Here is an 18,358-nt window from a genome sequence, read left to right as displayed (position 1 = left end):
ATAGAGTTGGAAGGGACCTGCAGGGTCATCTAGTCCAACCCCATGCACAAGGTACGAAAGTCACCACTACCCACCCCCAGTGACCCCTGCTCCATGCCCAGAAGATGGCAAAAAACTGGCCTGGAGAAAATTGCTTCCTAACCCCAACGTGACAATCGGCATTTCCCTGGGTGTGTAAGAAAGGGCCACAGGTGATATGAAGGACCTCTGCCTGAGACCCTGGAGAGCCACTACCAGTCTGAGTAGACAGTACTGACCTTGATGGACCAAGAGTCTGATTCAGTATAAGGCAGCTTCGTGTGTTCACGTTTTCATTGTTGGTATTTCATGGCGTACTCCTTGACTCCTGTATTAGTAGCTGGCTGCCATTAATTCCACTGGAGAAAAGTAAGGTGATGCCCATGAGCTTCACATTGTGGGGGGGCCAAAGTGGGTGACTACCAGTGAAGTTTGATGGCTTTGATATATACTGTCCTGAGTGCTCAAGGCACATAACGCAGCAGAGCCTATCTGGTTTGCATTCTGACAAGAAACAAAGTTACAGACAGAGCCTCTTTGCAATAGCTAATAAGAGTCCTTTATTGTAAGGAACTCCATTCTAAACAAGATAGGGTAGAGATAGGATTCTTACCTAGGCTAACTAGCTAGGATGGATAGAGATGCAGGAAGCACGTCCTGCCCTCCTGGTGCCAAGATGGAGAAGGCTAGCATAGTGTGGAGAGAAGGTGTCAAACAGGAAGGAAGATTCCCTATGAGTAGCAACCTACATATCAAAGGGGTAGCATCAGAGCTGCAGAAGGGAAGTATGATCAGGGTCGTGGCCTGTCTATCTCTCTGACTCTCTATAGTCCCCCTCTTAAGTCAGAGGCTAAGAGACAGTGCAGAGTCCTTCACTTCCAACAGGATGAGGAAACTGGAGGAGGTTCAGAATTGTCCACTGTGTTGCCTGCCTTATGCATTACTGCTCTTGATGCAACAAATGTCCTAATCAGCTCTTGCGTCTGACTGCAGCAATCCTCACTTTATGTCACAGTGTGCTCGCCTGCAAGCCCACAACTGCCAGATCGAGAGCAAATACCTGATGATGCTGCGGAAGCTGCAAGGATTGCCAGACTTGGCCAGTGACCATGTGGAAATGGTGAAGGGCCTCATCCAGGAGGCACTGCAGTGGAGCGTAAAGGAGGAAGCCACCGTTCCTGTTCAGCAGAGCCCAATCAAGTAATGGCACGAGGCAGTGATGCTCTGTATTCTTGGTGCTTAGGGGGGGAACAGTTGAAAGGCTTCTGAAGCTCTGGCCCTGCTGGTGGACCTCCTGATGGAACCTGGGTTTTTTCCACTGTGTGACACAGAGTGTTGGACTGGATGGGCCATTGGCCTGATCCAACATGGCTTCTCTTATGTTCTTATGTGTCTGTTGGTACATATGGAGCGTGACTGGTTTTTATTTGCTCTTCTAAAAGTGCAAATCCCATTATTTCAAAGGGCTTAGGCCAGAGTAAATCTGCGTAAGATTACACTGTGTCGCAGAAATTCTGGTGTTTACCAAATGGGTGGTTCAGAGATCAAAACTTGGATCTTGCATAGTGTCTAAGCTGAAGTTGGCCAGTCTGGTAGAGGCAAGCAGGTTTTGTGACCTGACTGTGGTGTAGCGCATCGGTCTTTGGTCCATGAGTTGGAAACTTCATGTGGGTCATGGAACCCCACATCTTGAGTTGTGAACCCCTATAGGGCTGCCATCAATTTTAATGCCTTTTGGAAGGATGTGTTGCCAGAACGCACGCATAGAAAGCACGGGTGACATGCATGCCACTTTTCTCTGCAGGCGTTCAGTCTGAGAGGAGCAGCAAATCAAACAAATAGAATAAACAAACTCAGTGAACTCATAAACTGATTAACAAACATTTGATTGGGTGTCTCTTATACTAAATTTATAAACAGGCTAGAATTTCTTTATGTGATGGTGGTATATAGTTGGTTATTGTAGATTGGCTATGGTGCATATAGTCCAAAAACGGGGTCCATTTAGCCAGCAAATTTGAGGTAAGTTGATGACCATGGAATCTGCAATTTTGTCCATCGTCAAAAGTTCCCAAATTTTAGTAAACCATCCTCCACAGGAAATGGGGTTAACATCTTTCCAGCTTGCTGCAATTATGGTCTTTGCTGCTGATAGTGCATCCCAGCTTTCGACCACCCTCCCCTTCTCCATTACTCTCCCTAATCCCCCTTAAAATGCAAGAACCTCACTCTGGTAACCATCAGGAGATCAACATGTACATGCAGTAAAGAAGAAACACCAACTAGTGTGTGACGCGGAAGATACTGTTTCCAGGGTCAGATCTTGGTTTCCGAAATACATAAGAGAGCGATGGAAAGGGCAGGGCTGTCTTCAGGGAGTGCTGACCCACAACCCACTTTGCGACCCACATTGGGAAACACTTGAATTAAAATACTTATGGAATCTGGCCAGATAACATCTATTCCAGACCTGTAGGAAATTGATTTGCAGAAGCTTTGGGATAAAGAAAGCAACACGTAATTAATTTCTGGAATTAGGCAAATAAATTCATGGAGGATTGGTCTTCAGATAAAATGGAGGCGAGGACAATGACGTCAGCCACTTTGGGTCCCTATTGGGGAGAAAGGCGCAGGGTACAAATGAAGTGAAATAAGTAAATACAGAGATGCAATGCACTTCTGAAAGATGGAGAGCAGCCAGAAACACCCAGCTCATCCTTGCTAGAATGCTGAATTAGATGGATCTTGGTGTCTGAGACACCATTCTTCTTGCCTGCAGATTTTAATTGGCACAGAAGCTTTAGTTGGGGACTAAACAGGGTGCCTTCCGTGATGACTGCAAAGTGGTTGTCATCTAAGGCTGTCGTAGCAAAATAAACAACAGTCCAGTGCAAGGCTCCCTCTAAGCTGTGGAGTCTTGTGAGCAAAAATTCTGCTTTGTGTGCTACTGGCATTGAAGTTGTGAGTGAGCGATTCGGCTACTCCATAAATTAGTTTGCTCTGGAGCCATCCCTTCCTGAGCTAAGACACAGAATGTGTGAGCCGGAGGCTTAAAAACTGTGAGCTAGCTCACACGAACTCAGCTTAGAGGGAACACTGGACTCCAGTGGTACCTTATTGAAGTAAATGTTCTCAGTCTTCAAGGTGCCTTTGGACGTTTGCTCTGTTTTGCTAAATAGGGGCCAGTTTTAGTTGGTGAAGGAAAATTCTGATCAGTGGTGCTACTCATCAAGGGGCACACTAGACTACTTTTTTTAGACTAGTGGTATGTAAGTGTAATGGGAGATACAAGGAAGGGCCTGCCAGGCTCACGGGGGAATCCCATCTCCCCTCATTGCTGAGCCCAGTGCGACTTCAGGCCCCACCACTCACCTTGGAACATGGCCGCAGCAGTGGGGGTGTCTGGGAGCCGCAGGCAGGCCCAGAGCGTCTCCCAGTGTCTGCCATAGCCAGGCCTGGAGCATCCCCTGGTGTCTAGCACTGCCAGCTCTCCAGATTCAAGGTAGTGTGTTGTTTGCGCATGCACAGATAATGCTTTTTTATTGGGGGGGATTTAACACCAAATGTATTTTTAAGGAAGTCAGATTTTTCTGTAAACCTGAGGTGTCCCCCAAGTTTGCAGAAATATCTGTTTCGAATCAGTGTGCCCCCCATCTGCAGATTTAGATATCCGCAGATGGGGGCCACACTTGAGAAACAGAGATTAAATATGGCCTTGCTGTCTGACAGTAAGTGATGGTTTGTGGAACTTTAAGTTACACCTAGTTATTTTAAGTAAAGGAAGTTTAAGATTACTCTGTGATCAAGAAGGCACCTACTCTGAGGACTTGTAAGATAGACATTTTTAAATTGAATTTGGTAATAGGCAAATGATTGATCGATCAGTAGCCATAGCAATCTGATTCCCTGCCCCCACTCCTTCTTTTTTCCTCACCAGTCAATACGATGACTATGGGTTTATGACGGTTCCTGAATACGAAGCCGAAGACTGGAAGCTTCTGGCAAAAATCCAGGCTCTGGAGATCAAGTCCAGCCACCTCCTCAACCACGATGTGCTGGAGAGGTCCCTTTCCGAGCGGTGGGATAACCTTGGGGAACTGATTCCTTCGGCGGAGTTGAAGAGTCTGCTGCGCTGCGGTGTGCCAGTCGAGCACCGCCAGAGAGTGTGGAGATGGATCGTGAGTCACCAGGTGCAGCATGTCCGTTCTCCTGGGCACTACAAGAACTTGCTCAAGCAGTGTGAGGTTGCCGAACATCCAGCTTCCCGGCAGATCGAGCTGGATCTGCCCCGCACGCTGACCAACAATAAGCACTTCACGTCACCTACCTCTCAGCTTGTTCCCAAACTCCGAAGGGTTTTGCTGGCATTCTCCCGGCAAAATCCCACCATTGGCTACTGCCAGGGATTGAACAGGTGAGGGGTTCGTGGCTTGTGGCTACCGTTTCTAACTCTTCTACGCCTTCAAGATGAACCTTATTGATTAATTATTAGAGTTGAAGAGTCCCAATTTGCCCTGACCCGGATGGCCCTGGCTAGCCAGTCTCATCAGAACTTGGAAGCTAAGCAGGGTCGCCCTTGGTTAGTACTTGGAGGGGAGACCATGAAGGAAGTCCAGGGTTGCTGCGCAGAGGCAATGGCAAACCACCTCTGTTCATTTCTTGACTTCTAAACCCTACAGGGTTGGCATACGTTGGCTGCGACTTGCTGGCACTGTCACCCACAATCCCCTTTTAGCTGTACAACTTTTTTTTTTTAAAGGAGATATATTTAACAGTTATTCCAAAGCAAGGCAAAAATATGAAATTGTAGTAATCACTATTGCTTATAATAAAGGTAAAGGTTCCCTTGCTCGAAAGCCAGTCGAATCCGACTCTAGGGTTGCGGTGCTCATCTCCGTTTCAAAGCCGAAGAGCCAGGGCTGTCCGAAGACGTTTCTGTGGTCATGTGGCCGGCATGACTAAACACTGAGGCGCACAGAACGCTGTTCCCTTCCCACCAAAGTGGTACCTATTTATCTACTTGCAATTTCTTGCTTTCGAACTGCTAGGTTGGCAGGAGCTGGAACTAGAGACGGGAGCTCACTCCGTCATGCGGCACACTCGGGTCTCGAACTGCTGAGCTACCGACCTTCCACAGCCTGCAGTTCAGCGTCTTAACCACTTGAGCCACCGCAGCTCCATTGCTTATAATACAGAGGCCCAAATTTGCAGGAATATCTGGAATCTGTAATAACCCCCATGTTCCAGGCTCCTATTGCACTCCCCGCCACCCTGCTTCAAATTAACTAGACGATATGAGTGACAAATCACTCCATCCTTATTTCAGTGCAGCAGATGAAATTCACAAATTTAAACATGCACTGTGGAAGGAGGAGTTTTATATTGTCCAAGAGAAAACAACCACCTGTTAATTGTAGGAAAACAGACTGAGTTAGAAGGGGCATGGGTTAGGGAGAATTTTTTTCCCCTGCCATGTTCTTTACTCCTGTTGTGACCTTAAAGCAGGGGTCCCCAGCATGGTGCACATCAATATCTTTTTTGGTGCCCATCAAGTGATTTTAGAAAGCAGACAGGGTCAGGTGGGGCTTTTGCCCGGCAGGGCTTTTGATTGGCTGTGTAGATAAAGAAGAAGATTTATACCCCGCCCTTTACTACCCGAAGGAGTCTCGGAGCAGCTTACAATCTCCTTTCCCTCCCCCTCCCCACAACAGATGCCCTGTGGGGCTGAGAGAGCTCTTTTGAGGACTGCTCTTAAACAGCTCAGAGAGAACTTATGACTGACCCAAGGTCACGCCAACAGCTGCATGTGGAGGAGTGGGGAATCATGAATCATGAAAAAGCATCCTATTAAACAGATCGTCTGCCTGAAATGTTGAGGAGTCAGTGTTAAAGTTATATATAACTTCAGTCCCCATCATTTTATAGCTGGCTCTGCATTGGTTGGCAGCCATTATGTGGCTGTGCCCATCACCCTGTCTCAGAATTCCAGAGGTGCCCATGGGCTCTAAACGGTTGGGGACCCCTGCCCTAAAGAAGGCAACTTTACACTGAGAGGCAGACAGTTTGGCAGCAAACCAGATGGTTCAGTTGAGTGTCGAATCCTTGCAAGCATAGTCATTCCCTGATGACAGTAAGGTCTGCCAAAGTTTGCTATGGCTGTCAAACAGTGTGATGTGTAGTCAGAAGTGTAATTGCCTCTACTCTTCTGCAAGGGCCCTTTCTTGAATTATATGACAGTTGACCCTTGAACAAGAAGAGAACTCTCTTTCCAGGCCTTATTAGCCTGTACCTGGTGATTCAATGGGTCATAGTCCCCATGTGGTTTGATCAGTACTTTTGGTTTCCAATCAAATGCAGTCTGTGGCGTACCAACAGATGCCACACAAGAAGGACATTGCCATAAAGATGAGGCTGAGGTCCAAATGGCAGCTTTTAAATTCTCTCCTGCCCAGTATCTCTGTGCTGTTGACGTCCAGTGCAGTCCTAAGCATCTTCACTCAGAAGCAAGTCCCACTGAGTTTAAGGTACTTGTACCTGAGTAAGCGCATCAAGGACTGCGGCCACCCATTCTGAAGCACAGGAAGTTGTTGGCAGGTAGGGTTGCCAGCTCTGGATTGGGAAATACCTGGAGATTTTGGGGGTGGACCTCAGGGAGGGGAGGGGCCTTAGCAGGGTACAATGCCATAGAGTCCACCCTCCAAAGCAGCCATTTTCTCCAGAGGAACTGATCTTATTTATTATTTATTTATCATATTTATATCCCGCCCTCCCTGCGATTGGGCTCAGGGTGGCTTACATTACTTTCAGGGTGGCTTACATCTTGGCTGTCTGGAGATCAGTTGCAATAGCAGGGGGTCTCCTCCAGGTGCCACCTGGAGGTTGGCAGCCCTGTTGGCAGTCCATATTGGAGGTTCAACTCCCAAGGAAAAGCTACTGATTTGGGTGCAGCAGAGAATTATATACGAAAGATTAACCTAACCTTTAACAAAATATGTGGATTTTTTCCCCTTGCCCTTGATGCTGGTGTCACGTTCTAATGGTCTTCGCTGGTTGTAGGGGCAGCGCCCAGGCTTTGTAGTTTTTGTGCCACCCTGGCACCTTATAGGCAGAGGGACCTGTTGGGTTGCTACTCATCGAGCTACCAGTTCAAAACCCACAACAGCCTTGAATCTTAACTCTTTGTTGACTGCTACTCTTCCTAGCTTGTTCTTTATGGATTGTTGTGTTCTGTAACCTGACAACCACTGGCTTAGTCCAGATGTCATGCAAAAACCATGGTGTCATTTAAATTAGCTATGCATAGTGTATTTCAATTCAGATGACCTTGCAAACCATGGTTAGTTGGAGTACATAAAACCGAAAGAGCGATGGCGGTGAAATTGTTATTTGTCAAGGCCAAACCCTGATTGCATACAAACCCTGATTGCATACAACCAGAGTTAAAATAAACCGTGTTTTCGTATTGTGTCTGAACTGAGTCCCTATGACAGAGAATGTTTGCATGCCTCCTGAATTGAAATTCAGTTGCTGCGGTCCGACCAAGCTACATCAACACATGAAAGAGAACTATTCGCTGAGCCAGGGGGTTCTTTAAAGTGTCCACTGTTGTTGTTCACACTGCTGGAGGCAGGAAAGCAACTTTTTTGGCTTAAACACTGAATGGAATGCTGGGCGTTCCCCTGAACCTTTGTGCATGTTGAGAGTGTCAAAGAAGCCACTGACACTTCACCATTTCCCTGTGTTGCTTTCACTTTGGTCCCAGGGGGGCTACCCCAGGGCAGTGGTTCCCAACATTTTTGAGTTTGGGGGCAACCTTTGGAACTCTGACACAGTGTGGTGCGTGCAGCCACAAAATGGCTGCCACAGAAGGCAAAGCCAGCCACAAAATGGTTGCTGGGGCTTACCTTCCATCACACAGTGAAGATCTTTGTGCTGTGCTGGCAGCTGTTGCTGAAGTTAGATTTTTTAAAACCTGCACGGCCAATCAGAAGCCTTGCTGGGCAAGAGCCCTACCTGGCCCCACCTACTTCCTAAGAATAGTTGGCACTGGCAGGCACCAGGAAAGGTGTTTGCGAGCACCTTGTGCCCCACAGGAAACCATGTTGGGGGACCCCTGCCCTAGAGGATCACCATTTTCTGCACCACAGCTGTGCAGAGTCCTGGTTGTGGCCACAAGAATAAGTGTCTTGCTTACAATGGTGTCTTATTCATCATAGATTAGCAGCCATCGCCCTGCTGGTCCTAGAGGAGGAGGAAAACGCTTTCTGGTGTCTAGTTCACATTGTCGAGAATCTGATGCCTCCGGATTACTACAGCAACACGCTGATAGGCTCACAGGTAAATCTGGCACACCTAGCTGAGCAAAACAATGGGATATTGTGCCATAAAGACATGGTCTCTTTTAAAAATAATTAACTATAATCAGAATATTATATTTGAGACCCTTCCAACTGGATCTTCAAGGGTTATGAAAGGTCTCTTATCTAAAATACACCAAATTCTCATTGAGGTCCTAGACCCTAAATTACCAATGTATGTTGGCATGTGGGAGAAAGAGCTGCCTGCAGAACTTACAACAGATGATTGGGATGCTATTTGGAGTTCACCTTCGAATAAATCCACTATCCATTCAATTAGGATACAGTTTTATAAATTAATTGCAAATTGGTATCTCCATCCCAATAGATTACATAAAATAAATCAGGGTCCCAGACCTAATTGCTGGAAGCTCTGTGGGTGAAAAGGTTCTCCAATTCACTTGTGGTGGAAATGCCCCAATATCCATCATTTTTGGGTGGCTGTCTCAAAGGCAATCTTCCAAATTACTAGGATTAAGCTCCCTTTCTCTCCAAAGTTGTTTATATTTGATATTTGGAATGGTATCCAAATCCCCAAAGAGACAAGGAAACTTGTTTCCAAATTATTAGCCGCGGGCCGTTTGACCATTGCTGCTTCCTGGTCAAATCCAGTTGGACCGTCCTTAGATAGCTGGCATAAGAAACTTTTAAAAAAAGAATATTATATCATTATGAAGACAGGGCTTCAACCCCAAACCCTAAGCACTTGGATTTAAAAAAAAAAACAACACACACAACCCTGATCTTGTCCCAAGCTCAGAATCTAAAAGTGACAAGTATTAGGGAGGAATGAGGCAAAGGCTTAAAGGATATCTGTGGCTGTACTAACTGCCTTAGCCACAATGTGAGGGATCAGCTAGTGTAGCGGTTACAGTGCTAGGCTAGGACTTGGGAGAACCAGGTTCAAATCCTCACCCTGCCACAGAAACTTGCTGGGTCACCTTGGGCCAGTCACTCTTTCTCAGCCTAACCAACCTCACAGGGCTGTTGTGAGGATAAAACGGAGGGAAGAAGGATGTGATAATCTGCTTTGTGTCCTCGTAGGGGAGAAAAGTGAAGGGAGGGGGCAGTGGCTGAGAGGCAGAGCATCTGTTTGGCATGCAGAAGGTCTCGTGGTTCAATCTCCAACGTCTCCAGTTGAAAGGATCGGGTGGCAGGTGATGGACCTGTCACCCTGGAGAACCACTGCCAGTCAGAGTAGACAGTCCTGACCTTGAGGGTCCGATAGTCTGACTCAGCGTAAGTCGGTTTCATGTGTTCATGTACGTTCATAAAATAAATAAATTTGTTAACTTCATTTATACCCCGCTTTTTCTCCCCAGTGGGGGCGGGAACCTTTACCTTTACCTTTTTTGTTCTCCCCAGTGGGGGGCCCTAGGTGGCTTTCATAATTCTCCTCTCCTCCATTTTATCCTCACAACAACCCTGTGACGTAGGCTAGGCTGAGAGAGTGTGACTGGCCCAAGGTCCCCCAGCGAGCTTCCGTAGCAGAGTAGGGATTCCTACCTGGTTCTTCTCTCAGATCCTAGTCCGACACTCTAACCACTACACCACAAAAGGAGATGCTACTCTAGAGAATCTTATAACTTCCATAAATGATAGTTTGACGAAATACGAAATTTACAAGAGGCTCGGGGACTATTCTGTTTACCTTGTGAACTCCCTGTTCAGAAAATAACTGAATTGTATTTGAGAAATACATATATAGTTGGATGGAACCAGCCAAAAGCTTGCCTTTCCTTAACCAGTCTCCAACTGCAATAGAGTCCCCTAGTCGCTTGCCCCTGTGAGAAAGTCAGTGGCACTACTGATTTTGAATGGCACAGGAACTAAAGATATCGGTTCTGATATGGAGGGTTTGCAGAGCAAAGGCGGTGGAGTTTCCACTCTGCCATGCAGGCCATGGCCTGATCACCTGAGGCCTTGTGCATGTGCTGTGACAGGAATAAGAGGCTGCAGCATCCGCTGCCTGGAAAGGAAGGACAGAAGTCAGGCTCCTGAGAACATTGATGAAGGCGTAGTCTGGTCTGGTCGTATCTTTCTCATTGCCTCTCTTCAGTCTCACATGCTAGAGGCAACTTTCTTGTTGATTGGCTAGTGAAGGATGGAGGCAAGGGAGAGAAAGCTGGCCCGGCCTTCTCCCCACCCCGGAGTGTTTGCTCCTGTGCAAGATCTCTGCCCTGTGCAAGTGGGGAGCAAGATTGTGCCTTTAGGAGGAGCTGAAAGAATTTCCAACCAACCTTGGCTAATTCTTAACTCCACACAATTCTCAGGTCTTTCTCTGTGGCCTCAGCCTCCGTCCTCCTGCCCTTAAAGACATTTTCCTGGACCTTGACCTTTTCCGGACACACAAGTTACTCCTGTTTTTTTCTTGGCAGTCAATCAACAAGCATTAGAATCGGTTTTGGCAGGGGTTCTCCTGCACGTCTGCCCTCCCTGTGCGTTTTTACAGTTGTGGAGTCATTTTATTTTCTTCCACAAGTGATTTAAGCAATGAGGATTTTCAAGGGAGGGTGCTGTCATTCTTGTCAGGGCACCCCCTTTTTAAAAAGGTCTCTAGCATATTGCTGTAATGCTGTAGTCTTGTAATGATAGTTTAAGCAGGTCTTCTGAATTCCCAGTTTTCATTTTTTTTAAAAGGAAACCTCTAGTCCCTTCCCTTGCAGAGATATGCCTTTTTCCATGAAGGAGAGACTTACTTTTAAAAAAAGAGAGAGAAAGCTGTGGATTCAGAGAACCTGCTTAACCTATCATTATAACACTACAGCATTATATTGATATTTCAGGGCCATTAAAAAAACAAAACAAAACTCATCTGGAGAGGAGAGGGAGTGGTTTAACGATGATGACAGTCCAGTCATTGAAAGGTGAGCTGGAGGTGGGTTGGACAAAGAAAACCAATAGAAACATTATGCACTAGGAGAAAGCTGACAGTTTCCAAAAAAAAAAAAAAATCAGAGTAAAAGTGGTCTCAAAAGAGCTGGAAAACCCTGGGGAAAAGCAACAACAAAAAGAAATGAAAACTAAAGGTGTACAGAAATGCATGCAGAAATCAGGGGGTGAACTGAGGCAGTATGGGATCAGAACCAATGAAAAAAAAACCCATGCAGAAAAGTCTGCTGTCCCAGAGAGACATAAAGATTCAAATAGTTGAATAATATTTTTAAAAAGCACCCACAAATCATGCAAGTTAAATACATGCACATCTGTAGATTAATTCATCAAAGCCATATGCTGCCCTTGTAGCTGTTCAGACTCTTGGGCTCACAATGCCAAGATAATGTCAAAGCAATAAATGAAGTCAATAAATTGCAATTTAAAATCCGTGATAATACAAAGAAGGTAGAAGGCAGGGTCATTCATAAGTGTGTCAGAGATGATCAAAGTGGGTTTAGTTTACTAAGGGAAGAATGTTAATTGGGGAATAAGTGAAAAGGCTTAACTTTGCAGACATGAAAAATATGTGTTAAAAATAGGAAACGAACTACAATTCCCGTCTCTTGCTACATTGTGCAAGTGACTGAAGAAAGAAGACATGAAGTTCCCTAATGTATTTAAATATAATCATGGTCAGATTAGTAGGAATGGACTGAATGTTGCTAAAATGAAACAACGGGGCTTTCCCACCCTTTTCAGACATGTATGGTAGCTTTATTGGATTGAGGAGTTGCTAAAATAATTTCACTTGTTAGTAGCACAGTCAATGTTAAAAAGCAATAATCTCTTGGAAAAATGGTTCTCATTTTTAGAATATACATCTATTCATGCAAACAAGTTGCCCCATATTCCAGCGAAATATAGAAGTATTGCACTGTATTAAAATGTTGGATTTTGGAAAAATTTTAGAGTTAATATATATATAATAGACTTTTTGGCAATTGTGTTTTTTATAGGTTGTTAATAATAAGTTGTTATTAAGAGTTATTGTTATACAAAAGTTTATGTCAATTTCACATATTTTTGTAATAATAATAATAATAATAATAATAATAATAATACCTTTCGATTTATTGATCGCTCATCCTGCAGAGCTGCTGGCTCTGAGCGATTTACAGTTACACAAGTTTTCACAAGGGACTAACAATGTTTCAAAGGGTAAGGGAGGACAACATATAATTCTTTAAATCGCACACTTTTGCAGCCAACGGAGATTTTGTTCAGCTGTAAGCTTCAGGCGTATTCCGGATGGCATTCACTTTTTCGGCGTGGCTAGATGACATCAGTTCTTCCAGGACTGCTTTTGAGTCGTAATGCCGCACTGCCACCGCCTGGCCGGATTGGCTCATCACAGGCTTCTTAATGCCGAAAAGGTCTTTTTTCCAGGCTTCCGAGCTTATGAGCTGGACCTTCCATTCGCCGGCTAACACCTCCCCCACGGGGGTTTAGTGTGCCCACCCTCTCTAAGGAGTGGCACCCATTTTATCTACTTGCCGAAGCTTTCGAACCACTGGGTGGATGGCGAGCTGGGGACAAGGCTGGTAGCTCACACCAGCGTGGGCTAGAACTGGCAGCAGCTCTGTTCAGTTCAGATGTTAACCAGAGGATAAATCCTCTGCGCCACCGCTCTCCTTATTAAGTAAATTGTTTCTTTTTTGAAAAATTAAAAAAATCAGTATTAAAAAAAAATAAGATGATAAAAACATCAGGGGGGGTCCTGCTGGATCAGACCAGTGGTCCATCTAGTCCGACAACCTGTTCTGTACAGCAGCCAACCAGTTGCTCTGGACAGCCAACCAAACACGGCATAGAGGTCAAGATCTTCCCTGTGATTGCCTCCCAGCACTGGTATTCAGAGGTTCACTGCCTCAGAATATGGAGGTTCCCTTCAGTCACTGGTAGCCACTGCGCGACCTCTCCCCCATGAATCCAACTAATCTCTACGGCTATCTGTGCTCGTGGCCATCACTAGCAGTGAATTCCCCAGTTTAATTTAAAATAGCTGTATGGAGTATAGAATAACATATAATAATATATACTATAATATATACTATTGTTAGATAATAAGTCAACAATTTCAATTTTAGCAAGCTGGGATAAAAATAATTTCCACTTGGGCGTTGCTTTCATGCACTGATAAACAAAGATATTTGGTCCTCTGTGGTATAGTTATTACAAACAGTAAATGAAGTGGTAAACCTTTTTTGATTTCCAGGACCAAACGTCCCAATTTTAAAAACAACATGTTTGCTTATTTTGGCGAAAGCTCACAGTAGGCATTTGGGAGTTGCCTCCCAAGTTCATCTCTGAATGTTGATGCTACATAATTTATGGCGATGCCTAAAAACCTCCGTGATGGTTGATCTCTCCTAAATGCTTACTGAGATGGGAAAATAATGATAAAGGGATCACTGTGTGTACCTGAAGGAGAACAGTTGAAACAAAATTGTTGCAATGCCATCATGCAGCTTTGTATCCACCACAAAACTGGAACTGATGGCATCATGTCGGGGTGATGCTGTAACTTTGTGGTTAACCCCTGGAGTTCAACCACAGAGTTCTGGGCGAATCCTAGCACACTACATTGACACAATGACATCACTTCCATATTTGCACCAAAAGTGATGTGAGACACCAAAGAAACCCCCCATATTCCCCCATGCCAGTCTATCAAATGGTAGTGGGGAATGGAGGGCTCCAGCCAGGATGTCTCCCACCATAGGAGGAAACCTGGCCCCCCTATTTCTCACCATAGCGGGCAACCTGGCAGCCCTGTCCAGATGTCAGCTACATTTGGTGGGTGGCTGCCGGTAAACTTTGTTGTTTCTTCCAAGGGTTGCACGGGGCCCACTTATTTGCCAGTCCCGCTTCATCCTTTTTGATCCAGAAGGTGTTTTAAAGTGAGTGGCAGAATATATTATATACCTTTATCTAAGGATAAGAAAATGAATTCTTTTCAGAAGACCTGGAAAAAGGGACCTCTGAATGAAGGGTGTGTGGAGCATGGTTTGGAATAGATAAGTGAGAACCTTCAAATTGGCAAGGGAAAAAAATTCCTAAGCATTCAGTATTAACACTGTCTATAGTTACATAATTTTAAAGTTCATGTATAATTTAAGTACTGCTAATTGTTAGCATTTGTCAACGTGCATAATTTATCGGAGGAGGCTTTGCCATTTCTCAACACATCACCGTAGTACTGTAGAATGTCATGTGTATGTCATGTTTTGTTTCATTTATAGTGCAGTCCAAAGCAGAGTTACAGGCGTCATCTAAGCCGACTGGTTTTAGAAGAGTGTAAGTCTGTTTAGGATTGCACTCTTAAAGGTACACCCAGGTCCATGATCCAGCTAAAGCTAGTTGTTAACACAACCAAACAATTTAGAATGCAATCCAAAGGAGGTCAATACAGAATCCTCCTCAAGTCTGTTCACTGTTCTGATGGCAGTGTTAGTCATCTGTTTAATTTGGAAATAACTATGCAGTAAGTTGTCAATCGCTATAATTTTTAAAAGGTGAATGAATTTCACAAGTTCAGAACAATGGATCCCTCCAGGACTAAATAGGGATATAGGATTCTTGTCTCACTACATGTGCTAATTTTCTGCCCCCAAGTATTTCCCCTGTGCTGTAATCAAGTGGATTACAATGCACGTTGTACCTTGTCATCCTGAGTTCCTTCTTTATACCATCCCTCCCACCTTCTGACTGGGATATAAAGACTCAGAGATCTATTCCTGCTTGTATCTGATGAAGGGAGCTTTGATTCTTGAAAGCTTACACCCCGAAAAGTGTCGTTGGTCTCTAAGGTGCTACTGTATTCAAATCGAACTGGTCTACTGCAGACCAGCATGGCTAACCTCTGAAGCCCCACTGAAAGCATAGAGACTGGTTGACTTTAGCTAGATTGAGGTCTTAGCAGACGAAGTTTTCTTTTCCAGGTTGTTGCATGTGCAATTGAGTAACTGACACAAGGAAGATGAGTGGTTGTTCTGTCATCTATTCATTTCCTAAATGGTGAAATATTCTCCGTTTCAGTTCCTTCTTAATTTTCTGTTGGGGAATAACCTAGCCTTTGAACAAATTCTGTAATATAATTCCTCAGTGCTTTGGTTCTCAAACAGGCTGAAAGGACTCGCTTACACTCTCAGTTCTGGATAGGAAGGTTGGGGGCAGTTTTGGTAAAACAATGAATGGGCTTAGGAAGTTAGTTCAGAACACTTTTGTTTGGTGCAGACCTCATACTTCCTGATGTCGTAACCATGGGCAGGAGCATAGCGTGAGCTTGCACGTTCCTTCCCCCCTTCATTGGGAGTTGGCCATAGATAACGCTGGAACTGCATCAACATATCCACTAACCAGGCAAAGTGCCAAACTGTCGTTGAAACTGTAGTTCAGGCCAACCGTGCTTTGTGAAAACACCAGTGCCACCATGATGGTAACCGTGTTTAGTTCAGAACTGAAAAGGGTGCACATGTGAATGCCCATGTGTGACAGGAGGAGGAAGAGGATTATGCAAGTCTGTGGGGTGCTCCCAATCTCCTAACCATGGTTAGATTCTGGGCAAATATAGGGTGGCCTATTTGGCAGCTAACTAGAGGGCCCCGGCTATCCCGATCTCGTCAGATCACAGAAGCCAATCGTGGTCAGCTCTTGTTCATACTTGGGTGGGAGACCGCCAAGAAAGTCCAGGCTTGCTATGCTGAGACAGGTGATGGCAGAACCACCTGTTTGCCCCTTGCTTTAAAAACCCTACGGGGTCACCATAAGTCAGCCGCACCTTGATGGCACTTTCCGGGGCTTTTTTTGTAGAAAAAGCCCAGCAGGAACTCATTAGCATAATAGGCCACACCCAATAGCAGAAACTTATTAGCATATTGGGCCACACCCCGGACAGCACCACTCATTAGCATATTGGGCCGCACCCACATGTTACCAGAAGTGTGGTCATCCAGCCACACCAACCTTTTGCTTCTTATTCTGTTTACCTTGTTTGTTGTCAAAACCCAGGGCTTTTTTTGTAGCAGGAACTTCTTTGCATGTTAGGCCACACACCCCTAAAGTAGCCATTCCTAATGAGTTTCTGCTGTTGGGTGTGGCCTATTATGCTAATGATTTCCTGCTGGGCGTGGCCAACTCAGGAGCCAGCCGGAACTCCATTCCTGTGTGTTCCTGCCCAAAAGTAGCCCTGGCACTTCCCATCTCCATCTGGGGCAGGTGCAAGTGGCGTGAGGGGCCTGCTCTTCTTCTTTTCCACCTTTGGGGGTGGAGAGGTCATAAGCAGTTGGAGCCCCCTAACTGCAGGGCCTGGGGCAACTGCCCCTGTTGCCCATTGGTTAAGTTTGGTGTAGTGGTTAAGTGCATGGACTCTAATCTGGGACAACCGGGTTTGATTCCCCACTCCTCCACTTGCACCTGTTGATGTGACCTTGAGTCAGTCACAAGCTCTGGCACAGCTGTCCTTGAAAAAGAGCCGTTTGTGTCAGAGTTCTCTCAGCCCCACCCACCTCACAGGGTGTCTGTTGTGGGGAGGGGAAGGGAAAGGAGTTTGTAAGCCACTCTGAGACTCCAAGTGAAGGGCGGGGTATAAATCCAATCTCCTCTCCTCCTCCTCTCCTCCTCACCATCTCTGGGGTAAACCTCCTTTTAAACAAGGTTATTCATTGTTATTGTGTTTTTGGGTTGTTGTTTTTTTTCTAAATTCAGGTCGATCAAAGAGTCTTCAAAGACTTCTTGTCAGAGAAGCTTCCCAGGTTGACGGCTCACCTGGAGCAGCACCGGATCGACTTGGCCCTTGTGACCTTCAACTGGTTCCTGGTTGTGTTTGTAGACAGTCTTATCAGTGACATCCTCTTCAGGGTCTGGGACGCCTTTCTGTATGAAGGGACAAAGGTAGGGAAACCGTTTCCATCCATGCATGAAATCTCACTCATACGTTGGTCTCCAAGGCAAAAGTGCTTCAGCAGCCCTGGTTAATTTGGCCATGCTTCTGGGTCCTTGGGCGATTTTACTGAATGTACATCTTCCTTTCTCAATGCTGCCATCATTATGGGTTTTTCCACACATTCTTATTTTACTCACTTGAAAGTTCTTGATTCTTCAGGGTCCCCCCCCCCCGTTCTATGCATGTTTTGCTCCCTCTAGTGGTTGATTTAAGCTGAATCATCTTCAAAGCTCCCAAACAAGCTGGTTATGCCCATCACACCGGAAACTGGAACCTCCTAGTGGTTGATTTGATATTACACCAGTTTATGTCTGGCATAAAAACCTGCAGTTTAAATCTGCAGGGAGATATGCCTGACATGAGTCAATGTAATATCAAATCAACCACTAGAGGGAGAAAATGTGTGTGCAGCGGGAATCTCCCCCCCCGCCCCCAAGAAACAGAAACTACAAACAAGGAAAACAAGAATGATCTACGAGGGCGTGGCTATCTCCTGCCCACACTGGATTATGTGAATTCCGATCCTAGGTTGTGTTTTCCTTTGCTCCAGGTGATATTCCGTTATGCTCTGGCGATCTTTAAATACAATGAAGATGCGATCTTGAGGATCCAAGACGGCCTGGAAATTTACCAGTACCTTCGTTTTTTCACCAAAACAATCGGTGACAGCAGGTAACAAAGATGGGGATTTTTCTTTCTTATCAGGAGTTTGGGGCTTGGAGTGGAGGCTGGCAGACAGATGCCTGATAGAAACTTACGTAGGGAAAAGCCAGTTCGTCGTTCTGAAAACCGGAGAAATGCAGAAACTGAAACGCAGACGACAAAGGGTGGTCAGGAATGAAACCGCAGACTGAATGCCACATTCTCTGAGGAACACTGGAAACCAGGAAGTAACGTCTAGCAGAAGTAGATCAGGACTAAAATGAGTTTCCCCCTTGCCAGGGGTCATTTCATAGAAAAAGAGGTGCAGGAGCTCATTAGCATAACTTATTTGCATAACTTATTTGCATATGCCACACCCCCTGACATCAGCGGAAGTGCGTCAGAAGGCAACACCCACCGCTCAGGCTCCACTGGACTGTTTTGGATTGCTAGCTATTAT

At 45.4% G+C, this 18,358-nt stretch overlaps 1 protein-coding gene across 1 annotated transcript in view; it reads left to right on the top strand.

The window, feature by feature from the left end:
- TBC1D2 (TBC1 domain family member 2) overlaps positions 1-18,358 on the top strand; it is a 44,106-nt gene that overhangs the window by 24,290 nt on the left and 1,458 nt on the right. The window contains exons 9-13 of the mRNA XM_015420672.1: positions 1,034-1,218; positions 3,956-4,432; positions 8,235-8,355; positions 17,019-17,204; positions 17,807-17,928. Of these exons, the coding sequence (XP_015276158.1) occupies positions 1,034-1,218; positions 3,956-4,432; positions 8,235-8,355; positions 17,019-17,204; positions 17,807-17,928 (1,091 nt within the window). The remainder of the gene's footprint in view (positions 1-1,033; positions 1,219-3,955; positions 4,433-8,234; positions 8,356-17,018; positions 17,205-17,806; positions 17,929-18,358) is intronic.

This window comes from Gekko japonicus, unplaced genomic scaffold (genome assembly GCF_001447785.1).
Source record: "Gekko japonicus isolate JY-2015 unplaced genomic scaffold, Gekko_japonicus_V1.1 scaffold1242, whole genome shotgun sequence".
NCBI lineage: Eukaryota > Metazoa > Chordata > Lepidosauria > Squamata > Gekkonidae > Gekko > Gekko japonicus.
The sequence above is the reverse complement of the archived record's forward strand: the minus strand, read 5'-3'. Positions and strand labels throughout refer to the sequence as shown.